Source organism: Ziziphus jujuba, chromosome 12 (genome assembly GCF_031755915.1).
Source record: "Ziziphus jujuba cultivar Dongzao chromosome 12, ASM3175591v1".
NCBI lineage: Eukaryota > Viridiplantae > Streptophyta > Magnoliopsida > Rosales > Rhamnaceae > Ziziphus > Ziziphus jujuba.
Genome location: NC_083390.1, coordinates 3,232,634 through 3,253,142, shown reverse-complemented (window position 1 = coordinate 3,253,142; position 20,509 = coordinate 3,232,634). Strand labels below are relative to the sequence as shown.

At 30.0% G+C, this 20,509-nt stretch overlaps 1 protein-coding gene across 2 annotated transcripts; it reads right to left on the bottom strand.

The window, feature by feature from the left end:
- Nucleotides 1–5,815: 5,815 nt before the first annotated feature.
- On the bottom strand, nucleotides 5,816–18,584 carry LOC107428062 (sodium/hydrogen exchanger 8). Of its 2 annotated transcripts, none has more exons than XM_048462467.2 (23): nucleotides 17,987–18,584; nucleotides 16,548–16,598; nucleotides 15,842–15,933; nucleotides 15,290–15,367; nucleotides 15,064–15,221; nucleotides 14,784–14,885; nucleotides 14,594–14,711; nucleotides 14,021–14,073; nucleotides 13,872–13,937; nucleotides 12,952–12,996; nucleotides 12,573–12,622; nucleotides 11,519–11,703; nucleotides 11,111–11,158; nucleotides 10,870–10,977; nucleotides 10,155–10,386; nucleotides 9,291–9,593; nucleotides 8,852–8,949; nucleotides 8,631–8,762; nucleotides 8,322–8,540; nucleotides 8,036–8,242; nucleotides 7,453–7,717; nucleotides 6,680–6,990; nucleotides 5,816–6,328 (listed from the first exon to the last, which is right to left on the bottom strand). In XM_048462467.2, the coding sequence occupies exons 1-23, from the start codon at nucleotides 18,189–18,191 to the stop codon at nucleotides 6,014–6,016; spliced, it is 3,441 nt and encodes a 1,146-aa protein (XP_048318424.2). In that variant the 5' UTR covers nucleotides 18,192–18,584; the 3' UTR covers nucleotides 5,816–6,013. The 2 variants fall into 2 exon arrangements, with proteins under 2 accessions (XP_048318424.2, XP_048318425.2); XM_048462468.2 differs by having other exon boundaries at nucleotides 6,680–6,987; nucleotides 17,987–18,582.
- Nucleotides 18,585–20,509: the final 1,925 nt, after the last annotated feature.

Below are 20,509 nucleotides of genomic sequence, written 5' to 3'. Positions count from 1 at the left end.
TATAAGTGTATCTGCATATATCTAGTTTCAAATTAAGATAATTAATTGAAAAAGTATGGAATTTTCTACCTTTTATTGGTTATATCTAAAAATATATTTTATTATTGTTATAATATTTTATTAATTGGGACAAAAACATTAAAATGTATAATTATGACAAAAATATAATATTATATTTATAAAATAATAAATTAAAATGTATCTACATTTATAATATGTATTTTATATATATATATATATATATATATATAACTTGCATTAAAATTTCCATATTTCCATATATAATGTGCATTAAAGTTTCCATATAATATTAAAGTTTATTAAATATTTTTTAATATATAAATGTGATTATATGGAAAATAATAAAAATATTTTTTTTGGACATTAAAAAATTACATAAATAATAAATTTTATTTTATTAGTAGAAAAATTTGCGGTATCATTTTCAAAATATAATTGTTTAATATAGTAAAATAAGATTTACATTCAAAACAAATTTTTGATTTTATTTTATTTATCAAATAAGTCAAATATATTTGGTTATAAATTATTAGTAATTGAAAGTAGAAGAGTCAGTATAAAAAAAAATTGTCACGTGTCATTACATTATTCATTTAAATTCCCTCCAAAATTATTAAAAAATATATTTTTTTCTTTTTATTATTTATAACCTTATTAAAATATCAATAAGTATTAAATGTGACCATTATTTAAGAGTATAAGATTTTTTTGCTTTTAATTGGTTGTATTCAAAAATATATATATATATATATATATATAAATATATAGAGATATATATATATATATATATATATTTTTATTATTATAATATTATATACTATATAAGTAGATCTGGCAAAATCTCACACGATATGATAACACGATACGAATCTACACGATAATTTACGATATCGTATTGGATCCGTATTAATGTCATCTAAGAAAATCTACTAAATTAATGGGTTTTAATGGGTGAAACACGATAAACCCATTAAAGATGGGTATTTTAGTAATTACATAAGTTTTATAATATTAAAATTACTTAATTTTAGTTTAATTTTTTAAAAAATCTAAAGACAAACAAGAATTTGTTTTATTTTTTTAAAAATATTATTTTATTATTTTAAAGCTAAATAAAATTTAAATTTTCAAATTTGTATTTATGGTTAATGGGTTAACGGGTTTGGTAATTGATTACACGATAATTTATCAAATGAGTTTGAGTTTATCTATTTTCCCATAAAAGTTGAACAGGTCGTGTTTGGATTAATTTAATTCCACACGAACACGACACGAGCACGATTTAACACGATACATGTCAGGCCTTATGCATCTATATATATATGGTTTCGAATTGAAATAATTAATTGAAATTTTTTACCTTTTATTGGTTGTATCTAAAAATATATTTTATTATTGTTATAATATTATATATGACATTTGATTAAGAAAATCAATTAAAATATATCTATATATATATAACATGTATTAAATATATAATGTGTATTAAAGTCCCCATATAATATTAAAGTGTATTAAATATTTTTACATATACAAATCTGATTATATGGAAAATAATAAAAATATTTCCTTATTTAGACATTAAAAAATTAAGTAAATAATATAATTTTATTTTATTAGTGGAAAAAATTTGAGATATTATTTTCAAAATATAATTGTTAAACATGATAAAATAAAATTTATATTTAAAGTAAACTTTTTAATTTTATTTTATTTACCAAATATGGAAAATATATTTGGTTATAAATTAATAAATGAAAGTAAAAAAAATCAGTATAAAAAAATGCAATATAAAAAAATAGCCACATGTCATCACATTATTCATTTAAATTTTCTCCAAAATCATTAGAAGAAAAAAATCACTTTTCTTTTTTATTGTTTATAATCTTATCAAAATATCAATCAGTATTAAATGCAACCACTATTTAAGAGGATGAGATTTTTTGCTTTTAATTGGTTGTATCCAAAAATATATATTTTTATTATTATACTATTATATACTACATAAGTGCATCTATATATATATATATATATGATTCCGAATTGAAACAATTAATTGAAAGGGTATGAGATTTTTTATCTTTTATTGGTTATATCCAAAAAATATATATTTTTATTATTATAATATTATATGTGACATTTGACTAAGAAAGCTTTAATTGGGGCAAAAATGTTAAAATGTATAATTATGACAAAAATATAATATTATATTTATAAAATAATAAATTAAAATATATTTACATATATAACATGTATTAAAGTCTCCATATATAATGTGCATTAAATTTTTAACGACTCTATATATGTCGTGCATTAAAGTCTGCATATAATATTAAAGTATATTAAATATTTTTTAATATACAAATGTGATTATATAGAAAATAATAAAGATATTTTCTTATTTGGACATTAAAAATTACATAAATAATATACTTTTATTTTATTGAAAGGAACAAAAGGCTTTTGAGGAAGATTGTTTACTGGGTATTAATTCATCTTTAATAAGAATAAAATTTAATTGGCTTATTGCATTATCAGGTCCAATGATGAAAACATATGTGGTGCTTTATATAAGCTTTTTGCCTTAAAAGGTTTGTTTTTTTTTTTTTTTTTTTTTCCTCCCCACTATGGATTTAAAATTGGTCTGCCATGCATAACATCCATTTTTGCGGGAGGGCCTCGTGCAGAAGAAATTTATTATTTCTGCAATATATGATAAATAAGCCATGCATTACTTCCATTTTGTACGTACTAATCAATCAATCTCATAAACCTCTAAATATATACATATATATATATATATATATTGATATATATATATATATATTAGTATTGAAAACGAGAGATTTGAATTCAAATTCTCTATCTTAGAGACAATAAAAATTTTGTCATTTATGTCATTTATGTATGTATGTATGTATGTATGTATGTATGTATGTATGCATATAATGCAAGTAAATCTAGAAAATTAAATAGAAATATTGTCATTTATGTGTGTATATGTATGTATTTATGTATGTATGTATGCACATATGATCCAGGTGAATTTAGAAAATTAAATAGAAGTGAAGCTTTATTAGAGTTTATCAAGGGAGCGGAGTATATGATTACAACAAGAGTCCTATCTGTATAATTCACAATCAGCAGAAATGTAATTAGATAATGGTGATGATGATAATAATAATAATAAAAAGTAATTAGATTATATTATAAATATTTAATATAGAAAAATTAATTACTTATAAGGAATTTAAAAAAAAAAAAAAGATAGTAAGAATAAAAATATTGAAAAAAAATTATAATTTATATATTAATATCTTTGTTGGTTTGTTATCTTTATTTTATTGGAAAATAAAAAAATATTATATACGACGATTAATAATTAGATTTTATATATTCATATATATTTGGATATGTAATAAATAAAATTTTATAGTTATAATATATAGATTTTAATATAAAAAATTGATCTCCTTATTTTATATTTTAAAAATATTTTTAATCATAAATAAATTATCTTATAAGGTAAAAATATATTCATAGGGTAAATAATAATAATAATAATAACAATAATAAATATAATTAAATTATATTATGAGAATTTAATAGAGGAAAATTAATTATTATAAGGAATTAAAAAATAAAACACCTAAATTATGACTATTAAATAGTAATAATAAATTTAAAAATTAATTATGGAATTAAAAAAAGCCAAATTAAATCGTATTTTTATTTTTCAAAAGATAATAAATAAATCTGAATAAAGTAAATGATGTTTTTTTAAAGTAATAATTATTTTTTAAAGTAAATAAAGTTTGAATAAGATTAATTATTTATTTTAAAAATAAATAATTTTTTTCCTTGAATAGATGAGGATATAAATATTTTTTGGGTTAATTATACTGAGCACCTTTGAGATTTTTCTTAATTACAACCAGATACATTTCATGTTTCCATAATTACATTGCACACCTTAGAGGTTTTCCTTAATTACAATCGGATATCTTTATGTTTCCATAATTACATTGCACACTTTCGAGATTTTTTTCCTTAATTACAACCAAGTACCTTCATGTTTGCATAATTACATTTGCTTCATTTCTGACAAAGTTTCATCCATAAAAATGTACTCTCTTTCTTAGGCGGTAGTTAAAATTTTATTTATTGTCTCTTGTATATATTAATTAAACATGGATTTTGATTGATTTAAAAATATATATATATATTTTTTAATTTGAAAAGGTTGAAGCCCAACAGATAGTAACTTGTTTGACCACTTATTTTCAAAAATAAGTTTTGAAAACAAATTTAAAAAAATTTAGAAAACATAAAAGTTATGTTTTAAACATTCCAGAAGGTGCCATTAAAAATTGGTAGTTGTTCTTATATTTACTACCTGTTGGACTTCAACCTTTTCAAGTTAAAAAAAACTTTTTTTTTCAAATTAATCAAAATCCACATTTAATTAACATATATAAAGGACAATTAATAAAATTTCAACTACTATATAAGAAAGAAAGTATATTTTTATGGATAAAATTTTATCAGAAAGAAGACAGATGTAATTATAGAAACATAAAAGTATCCAATTGTAATCAAGAGAAAAATCTCAAAAATATATAATATAATTATAAAAATATAAAAATATTCTATTGTAATTAAAAAAAATTTAAAAAATATATAATATAATTATAAAAATATAAAAAATATCTTATTATAATTGAGGACCCTCGAAAGTACTCAGTAATTAACCCAATATATTTTTTTACGCATCTATGGCGCAAGTAGTGGCTTCTCGACCAACAGGCCAGGCCACTTCGAGTCTTTGATGTGGATTTGTATTATGTCAGTGCGTTTTCAGCATTTTATGACACATTCAGTCATGTGATAAAAATAAAAGATCATTTATATCAATTTGGGATACGGATGTGATGTTGTGACGTTCCACTTACGTTAGGATAGGATATTTTGCAGTTAGGAGAACTTGTTCTGGGAGCCCGAGCTCAAGATTTGCATAAAATGATTTTTTTTTTTTTTGGCAAGGAAAAAAAAAAAAAAAAACTAGTGGTATTTGAAAGAGGACAGCATTAGGTTATGATTTAGATTATGATGAACCTTTTAAAAATGAATCATATACGTTATTATTAGTTTAAATCACTAATAATAATTATATACATTATGATTTTTTGATCACAAATTAATTGGTTTAAATCACTAAATTGGAACGAAAATATGAGCAGTCTGATTTTTTTAAGACTATATTTAATGGACATCATTCTGTTTAGTTCAGTTTATTCCTCCATTTTTATAAAACACTGAAATGACTTTTCAGATCTTCCAACTCTGTATACCCTATTTTATTAAATTATGAATTTTTATGTATCAAATGTTAAAATTGCTATATCCCAGCAAAGTTTTATATTTAAAATCAAATATTAGTTTTTATTATATCCAATAATTAAACCATTAACACGTAAACATCTATAATTTAATTAGATCACGGATTTACTACTTCATATATATATATATATATATATATGTTTTGGTACCATCAAAGTGAAATTGGTATATATATATATATATATATTTTGTTACCATCAAAGTTAAATTGGTTGCTTCAGTTGTTTATCCCCGTTAATAAATAAAGATAATTAATAATTCCAAATTCGTCTATCATAATATTTCCAAGATTATCTTTCGCCCGAAAATCTTAATTATCTGCGGAAAAGATGTTCATATTGCCAAAAACACTAGTCAGTAGTTTTCTATTTTAGGAAGGAGTCGAACTATTAAATTCTTGATAACCAGTCATATATTACACACTAATATTTTCCTGCTCTTGCGAATGTTTTTACAAACACTAAATCATACAGACAATATATGTTACAGGAAAGTAAATCATACAAACAAAATATGCTACAAAGAAGTAAATTATCAATTTGGTTTTCATGGATTGACAGACTAAAAGAAGGGCTGGTGAACCCTCATACTTTCAAGAAGCCTGCTGAAAAGAAAGCTTACTTGGTGAATCAATTCTCACTATGAGTTCATCCTCAGCACCAGATTCATCACTGGAAGCATCAGCTGCATGACCCTCTTTCAGTTCTGTGTCTTGCAGTGGTGCCGAAGTATTTGTTGCTGAGAATTTTCTTGCCGCTAGGTTCTTTCTGAGAGTAGAAGATCCTTCTGATCTAACAGAGACAAGAGTTCGGCCAAGATTTGATGAAATGTTCGGATATGATAGACTGTGAGATGATTGAATGGAACTATGATTTGGAAAACTTCGAGTACGTCTCCGGATTTCCACCTTGTAAAATGAAATAACAAAGGAAGTAAGTTCCCCAAAAGAGCTAAAAACCCCCAAAAAAAAAAAAAAAAAAAAAAAAGAGGCAGACACGCAGACAATCCAAGCTACAATGGGAAGTAAAGAATGAATCCCACCGAAAAAAGTTAGGGATGAAAGAAAAAACTGAACCCAAAAATAGAAGGATATTGGAAATGAGGTGCCGAGTAGACAGGCGACTTGTAATCAATAATAACTAGCCAAAGAAAACAGTGAGGGGCTATAAGCTGCTAAAAAATTTAAATTGTATGATCGCATAATTATTTCATTCGAGTTACTTAGTAGCCAAAATTAACGTAGATAAACTGAACACACCATGCTGCCATAAATGCTCAACTGCATTGCCCTTGCGGACAAGCTGTTAGCTTTTTGCTGGTCAACTGTTTCAGACTTCTCCGTATGTTGCCTTGCTTTGTAAGAGTTCTCAGGCCAACTCATAAGACCGCCATGTTCTTTGTTAAAAGATCTATGTGGGAGATCTGCGGAATGGCGTAAAAATGAGGAAGACCTTCTTTGGAGTTTACTATCAGATTCTAATGCTGCAATGTCAAAAATGATGACTCTTGCTCTTGTTTCAACTAGATAATGTGAACTTTGGTGCGAAAAACTGGCTCCCCTGGAAGCTGCTATTACAAAAGCAGAAAACATAACCAATTACTCTGAAGCACAAAGAAAACAATAAGAAGAAATTGAGGTTGTCATTACTTCTAATTTTTCTAAGTTATATGCCTACATATATATATATATATATATACATGTATATATAACTTCGCTTAGCCAAGAAGATCAATGCTTACAGGAAATTGGTTGAGGAAAACTGTCACAGTAGATAATAGTTTTTTACACTTTGAATGTACATGTAAAATTATCAAACAACTGAAATCAATCCAAACTTTTACTTAGTATCATCAGCAAGATACAGCTTATAGAACTGCCTATAGCAGTCGCTAGTAGGAAAAACAGCAATGCCATATTGAACTGACAAAGCTATACAGATGCTAGAATCTTTGTCATGAATAAATTATGTGACCAGAAGAAAATATGATGGCTTTCTGGATAACATATCATGAGATATGAGCAGCAATTACCTGTTCTTTCCAGATTTTGAGAGCTTTGATTCTTGTGTGATGGCAGGAGAGGGGCAGGCGATGTAATTAGTTCTTCTAGGATACTTTGGGTTTTGATGAATCCTTCTAATAAAATGCCAATAGAATGGTAAGGAACTTCTATCGATTCTCCCCTTATGTATGTGGTCATGATCGACCTTTCAGCAACAAGAGCTCTTAAATCTTGCATTCCCATTTTCTCAAATACTTGAGGAAGCAACAGTTTGGCAAGAACAATAGCACTTTCCTGTGTAATCAAGATACGTTGAACTAAATCAAGAACAACAATCATGCCAAGATAATCCAGTACAGTTATGTCATTAGAACTGCATCACGACTTCATGTGTTCTGCATATTGCAAATTTAGTTAATATTTTGAGAAATCATCATTTCCTTGATAAGCCGCATATTAACAACAAAATAAACGGTTATATGTTCCACATTCTGCACCAGAAATCTTCACTTTCCATTAACCTCACACTTCCAAATTTTTAGAAATTGATAGAAATGCTTAGAGCTTTTTATGCAGCAATGACAAGTTTAGAAATTTTTAGTACCATCATACCTGCCACAAGAAGTCTTCCACTGAAGGGTCAGATCTCAGCGCTGAAATTATCTTGTCAGTTTCAATATAGAAACAGAGAACCACAGAATCTGTTATCATGTCACAGTGATATGGCTTTCCAGTTAGCACTTCATATAGGCCCAAAGTACTCCCATGAGTGAAAGTTGGATGCAACGAATGCTTGTTTTTTATGCTCTTACTCATCCACTGCCAAAAAATCTCTGGTGTTAGTAACATTGTCCATAATCAAAATCAGATAGTCATTGCCAAATATATCTCTAACTACCTTGACTGTCCCATTGGAAATAAGCCAAATACCACTAGGCTTGGATCCCTCCCTATAAAGTGTCACACCACGCAATTTCATTGTTTCTTTGATAGAACCTTCAAGTGGTTCACGAACAGAAGAAGGAAGTGCTCCCATCAAAGGATGGACATTAATCATATTACTGATTTTTGGAATCTTCACTGAAGGAGGATTTCTTAGAAGTTTTTTTAGGTCAGTCTGCAGAAAAAATTATAGATGTAATAAAATACATTACAAATGTCAATCATTGATGATTTATGAAAAAAATTACAAATGTTACTGACTTACCTGAACAGCATCGTGAAGATGAAGCATCTCTTTTTCTTCCAATAGGCCAACCTTCTCAAGGTTTTTGACATAATCAATTAAATGATTTAGTACGGAGTATGTTACTTGTCTTGTTTTCACAACACGCAAAACCTGAAAACATTCCAAAACTTACTTAAAAAGAAAAAGAAAACGAGTACAACTGATCAACAAATGACATACATTGGTATCCAATAACAAACCTGGGGAAATGACACGCGAACATCTTCCAAAAATGTTCTTGCTTCTTCTCCTTCAGCTTCACTTTCATTGATGACAATAGAAGCAACATCACTGTCACCTAAATGAAAAAAGTATGAAAAAACAAAAATGAACATATATAAACCCACCCAACATCCAGTTATGGTAGTCTATGATCCAACAAGAAAGGTCTAAGATCTTCTAATTCAAAACTAGAAAATATACCAAGCTCTAGAGATCTTTTAATGGATGAAATTTAAGGAACATATCAAGATTAACAGATTCATACTTCGCCCCCCCCCCCCAAAAAAAAAAAAAAAAAAAGAAGAAGAATAAGAAGAAGAGATATAGAAGATTTGGAAAGAAAGAAAAAATGGTTCAGCTGAAATAGATATAGTTACTTAAAAATGAAATTAATAAACAAATTACTAAGTTGGCTACCTATAAAGTCATGAAGCTGCTGTCTTGCAATTCTATGGGCACGGAGAAAGGCAGCACATATACAACATGCAGATTCCAACCTTTCCACTGTGAAATATGTAACCCACTTTTGAGGGCAGATGCTTGGTTGAAGAAACCTGTAATAATTTGGGAAATGAACATGATCTTTTAAGCCTTTCCAGTCACATAAAGGCTTATCCGAAACCAAGTCAAGTGCTTCATCCACTGATTGCATTACAAGATTCGCAGTAGATTGCGTAATCCTTCCCTCATCAAGCATCTCCCAGTAAGCTGCTTGGACACCTGACAAGAAATGATTTCATAAATTAGCAGATGATCTCACAATCGTGCAAATATTATTGATTTCCACAAGCAAGCAAAATTTGTGGACGTTTTGAGTATCAAAACTGGAGTAAATGAATGTCTGCCCTCGCAATCAAAAGTCTATAAACTGATCGTTTCCGTTTGGGAAGTATATGACATAATAAACTATAAAGTCACTAACCAGAAAACATAATTCTAGAGAACAAAAATAACATACTGGAACCTTAGAGATCATGAATGACTTAAGTGTTTATTTTTCAAAATAATCATAAATAAATTTCCAAGTAAAACACTAGTAGTCTTTAGGTATTCAAAATTAAAGTTCCTATTCAAGGAAAGGAAAGTGATTAACATATAAACCAGAGCCTCAATTAACTATGATATACAGCATCTGAAAATCGTCCAAATTTAATATAAATCTATCATATCAATATAAGTCAATAAAATACAGGCAACTAATTTTGCAGGAAAAAATGGATCCATGCATCCCTAAGATCCAGTGAGTAAGATTTGAACCAAATATGGACAAGAGATAATCACCATTCAAGAGGCGTATGCGTATATCCTTCAGATTCATATGGTCCAGACTATTATCACCATCAGTTGAATCATGAGGGTGTGCACGTTCCCCTTCCACATTTTTTAAGCTTGCAATATATCTTTTCACTGTGGCCCAGTCAGCAGGTCCCAGTTCTTCATCATCTCCAAGATCACCAAAAGCCTCTAATGCTTTGTTCAACATTTCATACTTTGTGTAGTCAAGTATGCGCCTCTGTCATCCAAAAGAGATACATGAAAAACCAATAGTCTTCTTTTTTTGAAAAATAAAATGTCTATATTCAATAACAAAAGTGATTTTTATGGAAGACCTATATGCATGTAATGATTCTTAAGGTAATCAAGTTAGTTTTAACAGTTTATCCTACCAAAAAAAGAAAATAGTGTAACCAAAGTTTAACTAAATTAGAGTGCAAACTATTGGTCATACAAGAGAGGATTTATTATTATTATTATTATTATTATTATTATTTTTTACTCAACCGTTAAAGAATCTTGAAATAATTTTTTCTCACTTTTGATCTCCCTGAAATCCACTAAACAATGATAATCCTATAATGACTTTTACCCACTTACTTTTCTATTACATGGCATCTAGAATATCACTCAGCTGAGTTTAACTAGAGCATTTCTGTTTTACTATTATTATTATTTTTGTGATGAAAGATAGCTGAAATGTCCTTGAAGAGCATATCACCTTTGCTGCTGATAGCTTATCCATATCTAGAAGATGTAAAACGAATTGTGTGGTTGAGCCATTCAAAATAAGTGTCAAGAAGACAATTCCACCGGTGAAGAAAACAAACTGCACATTTGATATATTTATGTCAACAATATCAATAAATCATACTACAAAATCCCATCCAGACGCCAAAACTTCATGACCTAACTTAAATACAAAAACCTCTAACTCAAAATGCATGTATCCAAAAACTTACAAGAGTTCCTGTTTCAGAACCAAGAAGTGACGATCCACCACTAGAACGCTGAAAACCAATAGAGCAATTCAGTTTAAGAAACTTGTGCTACTATTGAATCTTAAAAGAGAGGGAAAAAAAACAAAAAAAATATGCATGGATAGGATAACAATAAAGCCACTGTTTCCAAATCCTAAAGCCCACAATAACAGCATAAATGGGCAGGTTCCCTAATCTGTCCTGTATCAAAACTTCCACCAATCAAACAACATTTACTGCCATCCTCATCTTTTCTTTTTCCAAATAAAGGAGTAAAATTGATAGTAAAACAAGTGACAAAGCTGGAAAGAGAAACAAGATTGCCTATGCATGTAAAATGAACCAGAAATTAAAGTCAGAAAACATAATTCTAAATTCATGAAAGCTTGCCTTAACCGAGAGTGAAAGCGACAATGCAACGGCCCCTCGCAAACCTGACCATGTGAGAACTGTAGCCTCTTTCCAATCCAAGCCATAGCCAAAATACCGAAGCAAGGGGAATAATACTACAACAACAATTAGCCGGGAAACTTGTACATAAACATACAGAAGAATGAGGTATGCCCATGAATTCCCTGAAGAAAAATCAATAAGCGTTATTTAAATTCTTAAAAGTATTCATCAGATATAGAAACTACTGAATTGTCTGCTCAACAAAGATCAAGGAAGCACTAGCATTAAAAAGGTTCACATTCTTGGTAACAAACAGAAAAAGAATAAGTATTTAAGGATAAACAGATGGTCAACTGAAAATTAGACTAGCAGATAACATCTGTTGAAGATTTACATTAACTTCATGATACAAGGATCAAAACATTCAATCAAAATATTTTTATTAACTATATAATTTTCTTAATCAATGACATTAAATAAATGGATGTGGGTCAAACATCAAACAAGGTGCTGAATTATAAAACTCACTGCCTAAAGAAACAATCATTCACCCGTATGCTGTAGCTGACAAATAAATTAACCAAGTTATCTTTTGAATTTTTTTTTTTTTTTTTTTTTCCCAGTACTATCCAAATTATGTTTCCCTTTCCCCACACGAGTCATTGTATCACTCTCGACCCATCCTCAACCCCCTCTATATTATTTTTCCAGACGTTAACAACTGCCTGATACAGAGGTGGAAGTCTCTCACAGTCAAATGCATGTGGTTTATATTCTTGGCAGTTGAATCTCTATGCAGAAACCTTGGTTAGAAGTTTAAACAAAATCCAGATTGGCCTCTATTAACATTCAGCAAGCTTTTTCCATGTCATGAGCTCTTAGCATGCCTTAAATTTGATGCCCTTTTGAGACCTAATGAATCCGTCAGCATATTTAGCATGCTCGGACAGTTCTCATTGTGTGCGATATTTACCATACTGAAACTAAAGTTGTTAATAGAAAACTTCAAAATCTATAAACAAGTCAAGAAAATATAAGAATTGAGAACTACCATTTTCGAAGATGTCATGGACGAGAACACCTTCGGCTATAACAACTCCACTGCAAAAGAAATAAGAGAAAACATTAGCAGGTTAACTGCATGTTTTAATTAAGCATGACATTCGTACTTTCTCATGTCAATACAAGGTTTTCCATTGTATGGTTCAGAACAATTTAACTAGTCCTAATGTGAAATTAAGCATAGAGGAGCTTGAATGCAATCAAGACAACAACGTTACCATATCTACACACAACGTATGTGCATGAACAGATATATTAAGTAAACACATTCACAATCATGTTGGAACATACACAGAGAGATGAGTAATTCATGTCTGATATCACCATCAAGCATAAAAGAACTCAGGCATTCTCAACAATGTTCTCACCTCAAGATGAAAATCAGTGTGTTAGCGATATAAGCAACCATTTCCCTGTCAAAAGATCCAAAATTGGTGAGAAAGGGATTATATTGTATACAATATAATATAGTCAAGAAGACATTTATTATGCTCAATATGGTTACAAATTTCTACTCCATGAAAAAACCAAGGAGCAGGGAGAGGGGGGAGGTAAGAAGATTTATTTATTAAAAAACAGGAAAAAGAAAAATAAAAGACTTTCCATCCAAACATAACAAAGAATCAGTGTATGAAAAACTTAAGTTGTACCAACCAAAATGACTAGAGGAAAGCAACGAATGATTCGACTAGAGTTCTTGATAAAAGATGAGCTAAATTTCCAAAAGACAGTTAATGTAGCCTGATTGTTTGAGACATATCATATTGGTCTGATGAGACATGTCAAATTGGTCTGTTCCAGGGAAATTAAAGATAGTCGTTTTTATGTCCATGCAATCTCAACAATTTGTAAAGTCATAATATTTTATGAGGCTTGAGAAAATGAGCCAACTAGGTGGTTCAACTTCATAAGACATGTAACAAACCCAAATAAGAAAATTCTTTTAAAGATAGAAAGTAAATTAAGTACCAACCCTAACAAATTAGCATTTTTGAGACATGCAAAATTGCAGGCATTAGTACAGCCATACAAGTCAGTGCCAGATCAAAGTCCTACTCCTCCTACAAGCTGACAATAACAGACTATAAATATTCTAGCAAGACAAAACTACTGAATCTAGGTTCGAACCAAAGACTAGCCAGCTCAAAACTTATTGAAAAAAAATATTAGTGGCAAGTACAATACAATATCCCACACGATTGGACAAAAGTAAAAAGTGGAGGAAGAAAATGAAGAGGTGGGATAAAAGACTTATTCTTCACTTCAATAAGATAACAAGAAGGCATACCAAAAATGATGCAAACTTTGTTGACTGTCACCCTTAAAAGCTGTCCTGGCAACCGCAGCATAGAACCTGTCCACAATTCTATGATTAAGAGATATGTATCATTAAAGTGAAATTGGAACTTTTCAGGAAATTCGACATTGTCAACTTACATCCCTAGTGTCATGACTGTCAAAACGCCAGATACATCAGCAACTTCTTGTGCCTATCAGACAATAAATTTACATATTTAATTGATCAGTGTCATAAACTTGATCTTAAGTCCACAAGTTTGGACTCAAGTTCAACATCCCTTGCATTTTGAAGAATGATTTATTAAACACATATGCATGACATATATCTATACTTCCCAGGTTGCAGTGATATGATTGTATAACAAACTTAATATATTTGACCATATGCACTTGAACTGCAACAAAATAATAGGACATAATAATTGTTGAACTACCATTTCTCCCAAAAGCTTAAGCCGTTAGGAAAAGGGGCCAATTTGTCTGCATTATCGTATTATCGTAAAAATAATTGTCCTTCTTCGTCATCCAAAATTCTCATTAAAAAAGAAAACATCTGAAGCATTTAATTTTATTACAGCTCTCAGTAATGTTGAATAGGGTAATTGACAAACCAGCTACAATAATCAGGCACAATATATATATATATATATATATAGGAAACTAAAAAAACGAAGACGTGTTTGAACTTTCAAGTTTGAGAAAGGAACATACAGTGAAATAGGCGATGTAGCTCACAGCTAAAGTAAGTGTAATCTCTATCACAGTGTCATTAAAAATAAAACCAAGCCACAGAACAGATGCTATCCCATAAGCCAGACCAATGCCTACACTGAAAGAGTAAAAGACTCATCATTCAAGTCAGATCTGTCATCACTACACAGGAAGAATATGCAATACGTACGCTCCAAGAGAGACTTGGGTTAGAAACTTAATTATGGCACCCCAATCAAAGCTCTTTCCGGAGACCATCTGAAAGAACAGCTGAAAAACTACAATCGCCGTCCTGCAATGAGAATCATACACATAAAATGAGAAGAATATAGTAAAGGCACAATAACAACAAGGATAGATTGATCTAATAACCAACCCTCTTGTTTCACACACTCCAAATATCAAAATGTTTAGCCAGTAAAGGACATTTGATACATGTAAATTTACTAAATCAATTAAAATATGAATACCCATCATTCATCAAGGATTCCCCTTCAATTATAGTACTCAGTTTTTTGCTTGCACCAAGATCTTTTAATAGAGCAACAACAGCTACAGGATCAGTAGCACTTAGAAGACCTCCAAGCAACAATGACGTTTTCCAACTCCAGTCATAAGGGAAAGTGAACTGCAATATATTACCAGAACATAATTATAAGACGGCTACTATAGTGTAAACATCAAGGTTTGTGGTACCTTCAAAGCAGATCCGAGACAGAAGGTTGACAACACTACACCAGGACCAGCTAGCAGAAACATTTGTACTATGCACCTCTGCAGAAAAAATGGAAAATGCTTGGATTTCAACTCATGCCTGATAATTTCAAATTATTATCCAGTGACATGAATCAAGCTATAAGCTACAATCGCACCAACAGAGACAAATACTTAATTATTTTATTAATATCATCCTACTAATGTTTTATGTTTTTTATCATCCACTGTCATGAAAAATTAATTGTATTGATAACTAAGAAAAACAATAACATCAAAAACAACGCTTATATATAAACCTAAGATATTTGTTAAGTTCACCTTTTTGTGCCAAGTTTTTTAGACTTTTAAGCTTTATTATGTGAAATCCTTTTCCCGATTGTGCTAATTCTCTACTTAGTTGTACCCTTCTAGCTCCCTAAGAAAATTCACTTCCATGTCAACAAAGTCTAATCCTCAGACCTAAGCAATTATTAGTGTATTTATACATTGAGACGCTGGGGGTGGGGGAATAGAGAGAGTAACAAAATAAACCTTTATTTGGTGCACTTCCATCGAAAATGAACTTTCAAAAAGAAGGGCAGGAAGAAAAACAGCCAAGAGAAGATCAGGATCAATATTTGCCCCTGCACATTAACAAGAATAAGCCCATTTATATGCTGAAAACCGAGCAGTGAGAAAAATTTAAATTATCATTTCTTCATTTTTTTATTTTTTTTATTTTGTGGGAAAACAGGAATTGTATTTATAAACAGAACAATAAAAAAGAAGGAACAAGAACAGAACAATAAAAAAGAAGGAACAAGAACAGAACAATAAAAAAGAAGGAACAAGAACAAAAACATAGTCCTTCAAACAACCAACAAGCTCAGTCTTTACAGAGAAAGCCTCAGCCCATACAAACTAAAAACTCATGCTTTCCAACAAGTTGGCAAAAGAAGCTAAGGGCAAAATGACTCCTGTTGCCCAAAAGACAGAGAACAAAGAATGCAATGTTCTAAGGCTGTAATGGGCATTTCAACAATCTCATAAGTCCTATTTATCTCCTTCCACAATATCCAGAAGATGCATTATGGAGCAACTTGCCAAATCTCTCTATTTCTCCTACAAACTTCATGCCCTCTCTAGGGGCTAACATGGTGAGTTGTATCGTTGAACCAGGCATTCAACATGTTCAACCACTTAGACCAAGCTTATAATACGTAAAAAGATTTTAACAAAAAATTTAGGCTCAACTTACAAATACGTATGCCATCCCCAAGCTTGCCCAATTTATGATGTGTACCATACTCTGCAAGTAAATACATAATTAACCAACTTAAGTTATCTTCAGTTGCAGACAAATAAGTTCAACCACATCTAACTAATCAACAAATGAGTATAGATTGCAGGAACAAATCTTAAAAACAAAAATTGGGCGACATACAAATATGAACATAAGAATCAGTAAATAGGAAAATGGAAACTGTATGCTGCCAAAGATGCATGTCATACTCAAGTCCCAATAATTCCTTAAAGATGCATGATATGCTTTACTAATGATTATATATTGTTGGAATGTAAAAGCAGAGAAGCCCTCTATAAGAGGATATCATTTCTGACAAGAACATTGTATAACATTTTCTTATTGTCTAATGTCTTAATGTTAGATGAAAAGCTTAGAAGCCAGCTAAGGGAACAGTGTCCCTAGAAAGATTGTGGGGAGTGATTGATTCATCAAACTCGTTGAGAAACACTCTGGACGTGGCTGGTTCTTATGTTTGCCTTGGATCATATACTATTATTTGATTTAACGCCAATGAATCCTATCAAAAATGTATTGATGTGCCCTAAATCACCCTAAGCAGGAGTTTAAGATTTTTGTGTATGGAACCCAATTCCTTATATGCCCTTTTTTTTCCCCCCCTCCCGTCTTAAATCACTACGGCCGCCGAGAGTTTCACGAATCGAGAAATGGGATCTCATTCCCGATTTACTCTTTACTCGCTTAAATCACCACCAGCAGGAGTTTAAGAATTCTAGAAAGGAATCGAATTTCTACCGTACTTTTTTACTCTCTCATAGTAAGTTCTTTGACAGGAACAGATAACTTTTAAGAATTCAATTAATATCACCAAGATACTCATTTATTATTATTATTATTTCACGGTTCCAGGGACCCAAAACGAGGTTTTGGGCGTTGACCGTATTTTCTGTACTATTTCTCTTTTCTGGGGGATTTCATGCCGAAGAGGATCAAACCCCATACAAACTCCATGGAAGGAAGATGTAGCCACCCGGTTACCCAAATAAACGTTATCAACGAGCAGGACGAACATAAAAAATAAATAAATAAATAAATAATAGTAATAATAATAAACAAATAAATAGATACAGAGTACCAACCATTTAAGCTTGAATTATATCAGAAAAAAATAATAAATTAATAAAATAACAATAAAAAACAGAAAAATAATACCTTTTATACTCTATAAGCAAAAATAACATCTTCCGAGAAGAAAAAAGTTCTAATTTTAATTTAATCAACCTAGGCATAGATAAATCAAGGAAAAAAAAAAAAAAGCTTAGATCAATCAGAAAATCAAAAGCATTTCCATTTTTTGCAGCATATCTCAAGTAACAACAAAAGAACAAAAACAGTAGCTTAAAAAAAAAAAAAATGTAAGAGCGAGAAAGTACCTAATGATCCAAGAGCAATGCCGATCACAAGCAAAGCGACAGTATAAGGAACTCTGGTTCCTCGTAGGATATGGCGGCAAGCGATTCCGGCGACCAAGCACAGCCCTACGAATATCACCGCATCCGTTGGATTTGAAGAAGAAGAAGAAGAGCCTTCCTCCTCCAGTATTCTGTACGGAATCATCGTCTCCGTCACCCCAGCCATGGAGCTGAAGTGGAAGAGAGAGAGAGAGAGAGAGAGTTTTGGTGCGAAAATCAGAGACCAGCTTTGACTCGACGCTTGAAATAAATGGGCGTGGATTGTTTGTCAGTGGTTTTTTTCGCAATTTACATAACACTTAAGTCACACAACAAGCACCAAATAGAGACTGGAGAGAGAGAGAGAGAGAGAGAGAGAGAGAGAGAGAGCGAAAAGGATAGCTTTAGCGCTGACTATATGCGCCATTGAAGCCAAGTAGGAAGCGAAGCTATCGAAGTTGATTCAGTTGGATGATACCATTACCGTCTGTTATAATTTGCATTCCTCACAGCCCAATAAAAAATTAAAAAAAAAAAGGCTTTTTGTCGTGTCTCCGTAACTTGTTCAAAGTTGTTCCTGGCGAACTCAAACGTTTAGTGAAAAATTAATAAACGATTTAAAAGTGATTGGCAGCTTCTTCTATTTATGAAAAGTACAATTTTTATATCCCGTACGTCTTTAATTTTCAATCAACCAGACCTTTTAATGTGAGCCGTTGAATTTCATGAACGGTTCAGATCCATTTTCAATTTTCTTTTTTTAAAAAGCTGCAAATTATTTTAAAATAAACTTAGGAAAAAAAAATAAAAATAAAAAGGGTCACTATTCCAGGTTAGAAATATTCTTCTTTCTTAATTGAAAATCGTTTTCATTTGTATATAAAATACAAAAGTACGCGTCATGGATAATTTTTTTTTTTTCATGTCCACTTGTTTATATGATGGATTTATTGAAAATTATTTAATTTTGTTTAACGTTTTAAACAATCATATTATTAGAGACAGAAAAAAATAAAAATAATAATAATAAAAACAATGGAACAAAAGAATATCAAATCAAATTTAACGTGGTAGTACTAGGTAATCTTCAACAATCATATATTTTAAATTAACTGGAGTTTCATTCATAAGGTTAGGTCCAAATGCTGGCTTATGTCATGTGAACCATGACTACTTTACTTTTTATGAAGATTCCCCCCAAAAAAAAAAAAATGAAAAAGAAAAGAAAAATTAAGAAAATGCTAGATCACTAATTATATGCTATTCTTTTATGAAGGGACTTGTATTATAATTATATCTATTCACGTAGTAATAATAATAATAATAATAATAATAATAATAATCACTCTTATGGGGAAAAAAGCTAAAAAATTTTTTTGTAATATATTAAAGTCTCGACAAAAATAATGTTGCTATTAGTAAAAATGATATTTCCATAATATATAAATATAAATCAAGAATCAATATATATATTTGCAATACAAGAACCTTTTTTTTTTAGTTGAATGTGTGGTTTATGAAAAAAGTTAATAGAATAATAAAAAAAATTGTAATACTAATTATATTAATCAAAAGCCAATTGATGATTTCGATTTCTAACATGTACTTAGAAGATAGCAAAATTGCTAATTCTATTTTCTTTTTCTTTTCTTTTTTTCCTTCTTTTCTTCCCTTCTTTTTTTTTTTTTTTTTTTTTTCCTTATGTTTTGGAAAGAAAAATCACTAGTTATTCGATGATGTTTCTCTAAGTTACAATATTTGGTCCATTTTAGATCAAAATAATAAACAATCAATAAGATACCTCAAAGACCCACCAATGCTTATGATGCAATCTATGCCTTGTCATTTTGTACACCAGCTTTATCGCCTTCCTCAAAACAAGTAAATCTAACATTGAAGCAACAAACAAAATTGAACACTTAACCACAAATATTTTAAAAAATATCTATATAGATATAATTGTGACAGCATTTTGATCCAATTACGACTAAATTAAGTTATCTATGTTCATTTATTTATTGCGAATATACGTACCTTTGAAAAGCCACATCACTTGTCTTTCCCATTGTTTTTATTCTGATAAGAATAAAATAAAGAACAATGAGATTTTGACGAATAATAAGGCTTGAATTCAGATTGATGATCATGATTTGGACATGTTTGGATCATAAAGAAACATATGAAAAAATACACAAAGTCAGATTCGTCCGGCGAAGTCTGTTAATTAAATGAAGTCTGACTTCTTTTATTTAATATATATAATTTAATTTTGTTTGGACATATTGAATCGAATTTGAGCTTGTTCAAGAGTGACTGGTGGGGAAACCTTGAATATATATATATTTTTTTATTAGAAGTACAAATCTAACATAACTATCTTTAACGTAGAGTAGTTTTCCACTCCACCGTCTTATTTATTTTTAAAAAAATTTATTGCCATGTGAGTCTTCTTCACTCTCTCTCACCCACCTTCACTGTAATACTCCTGAGTTCCATTATTTAACT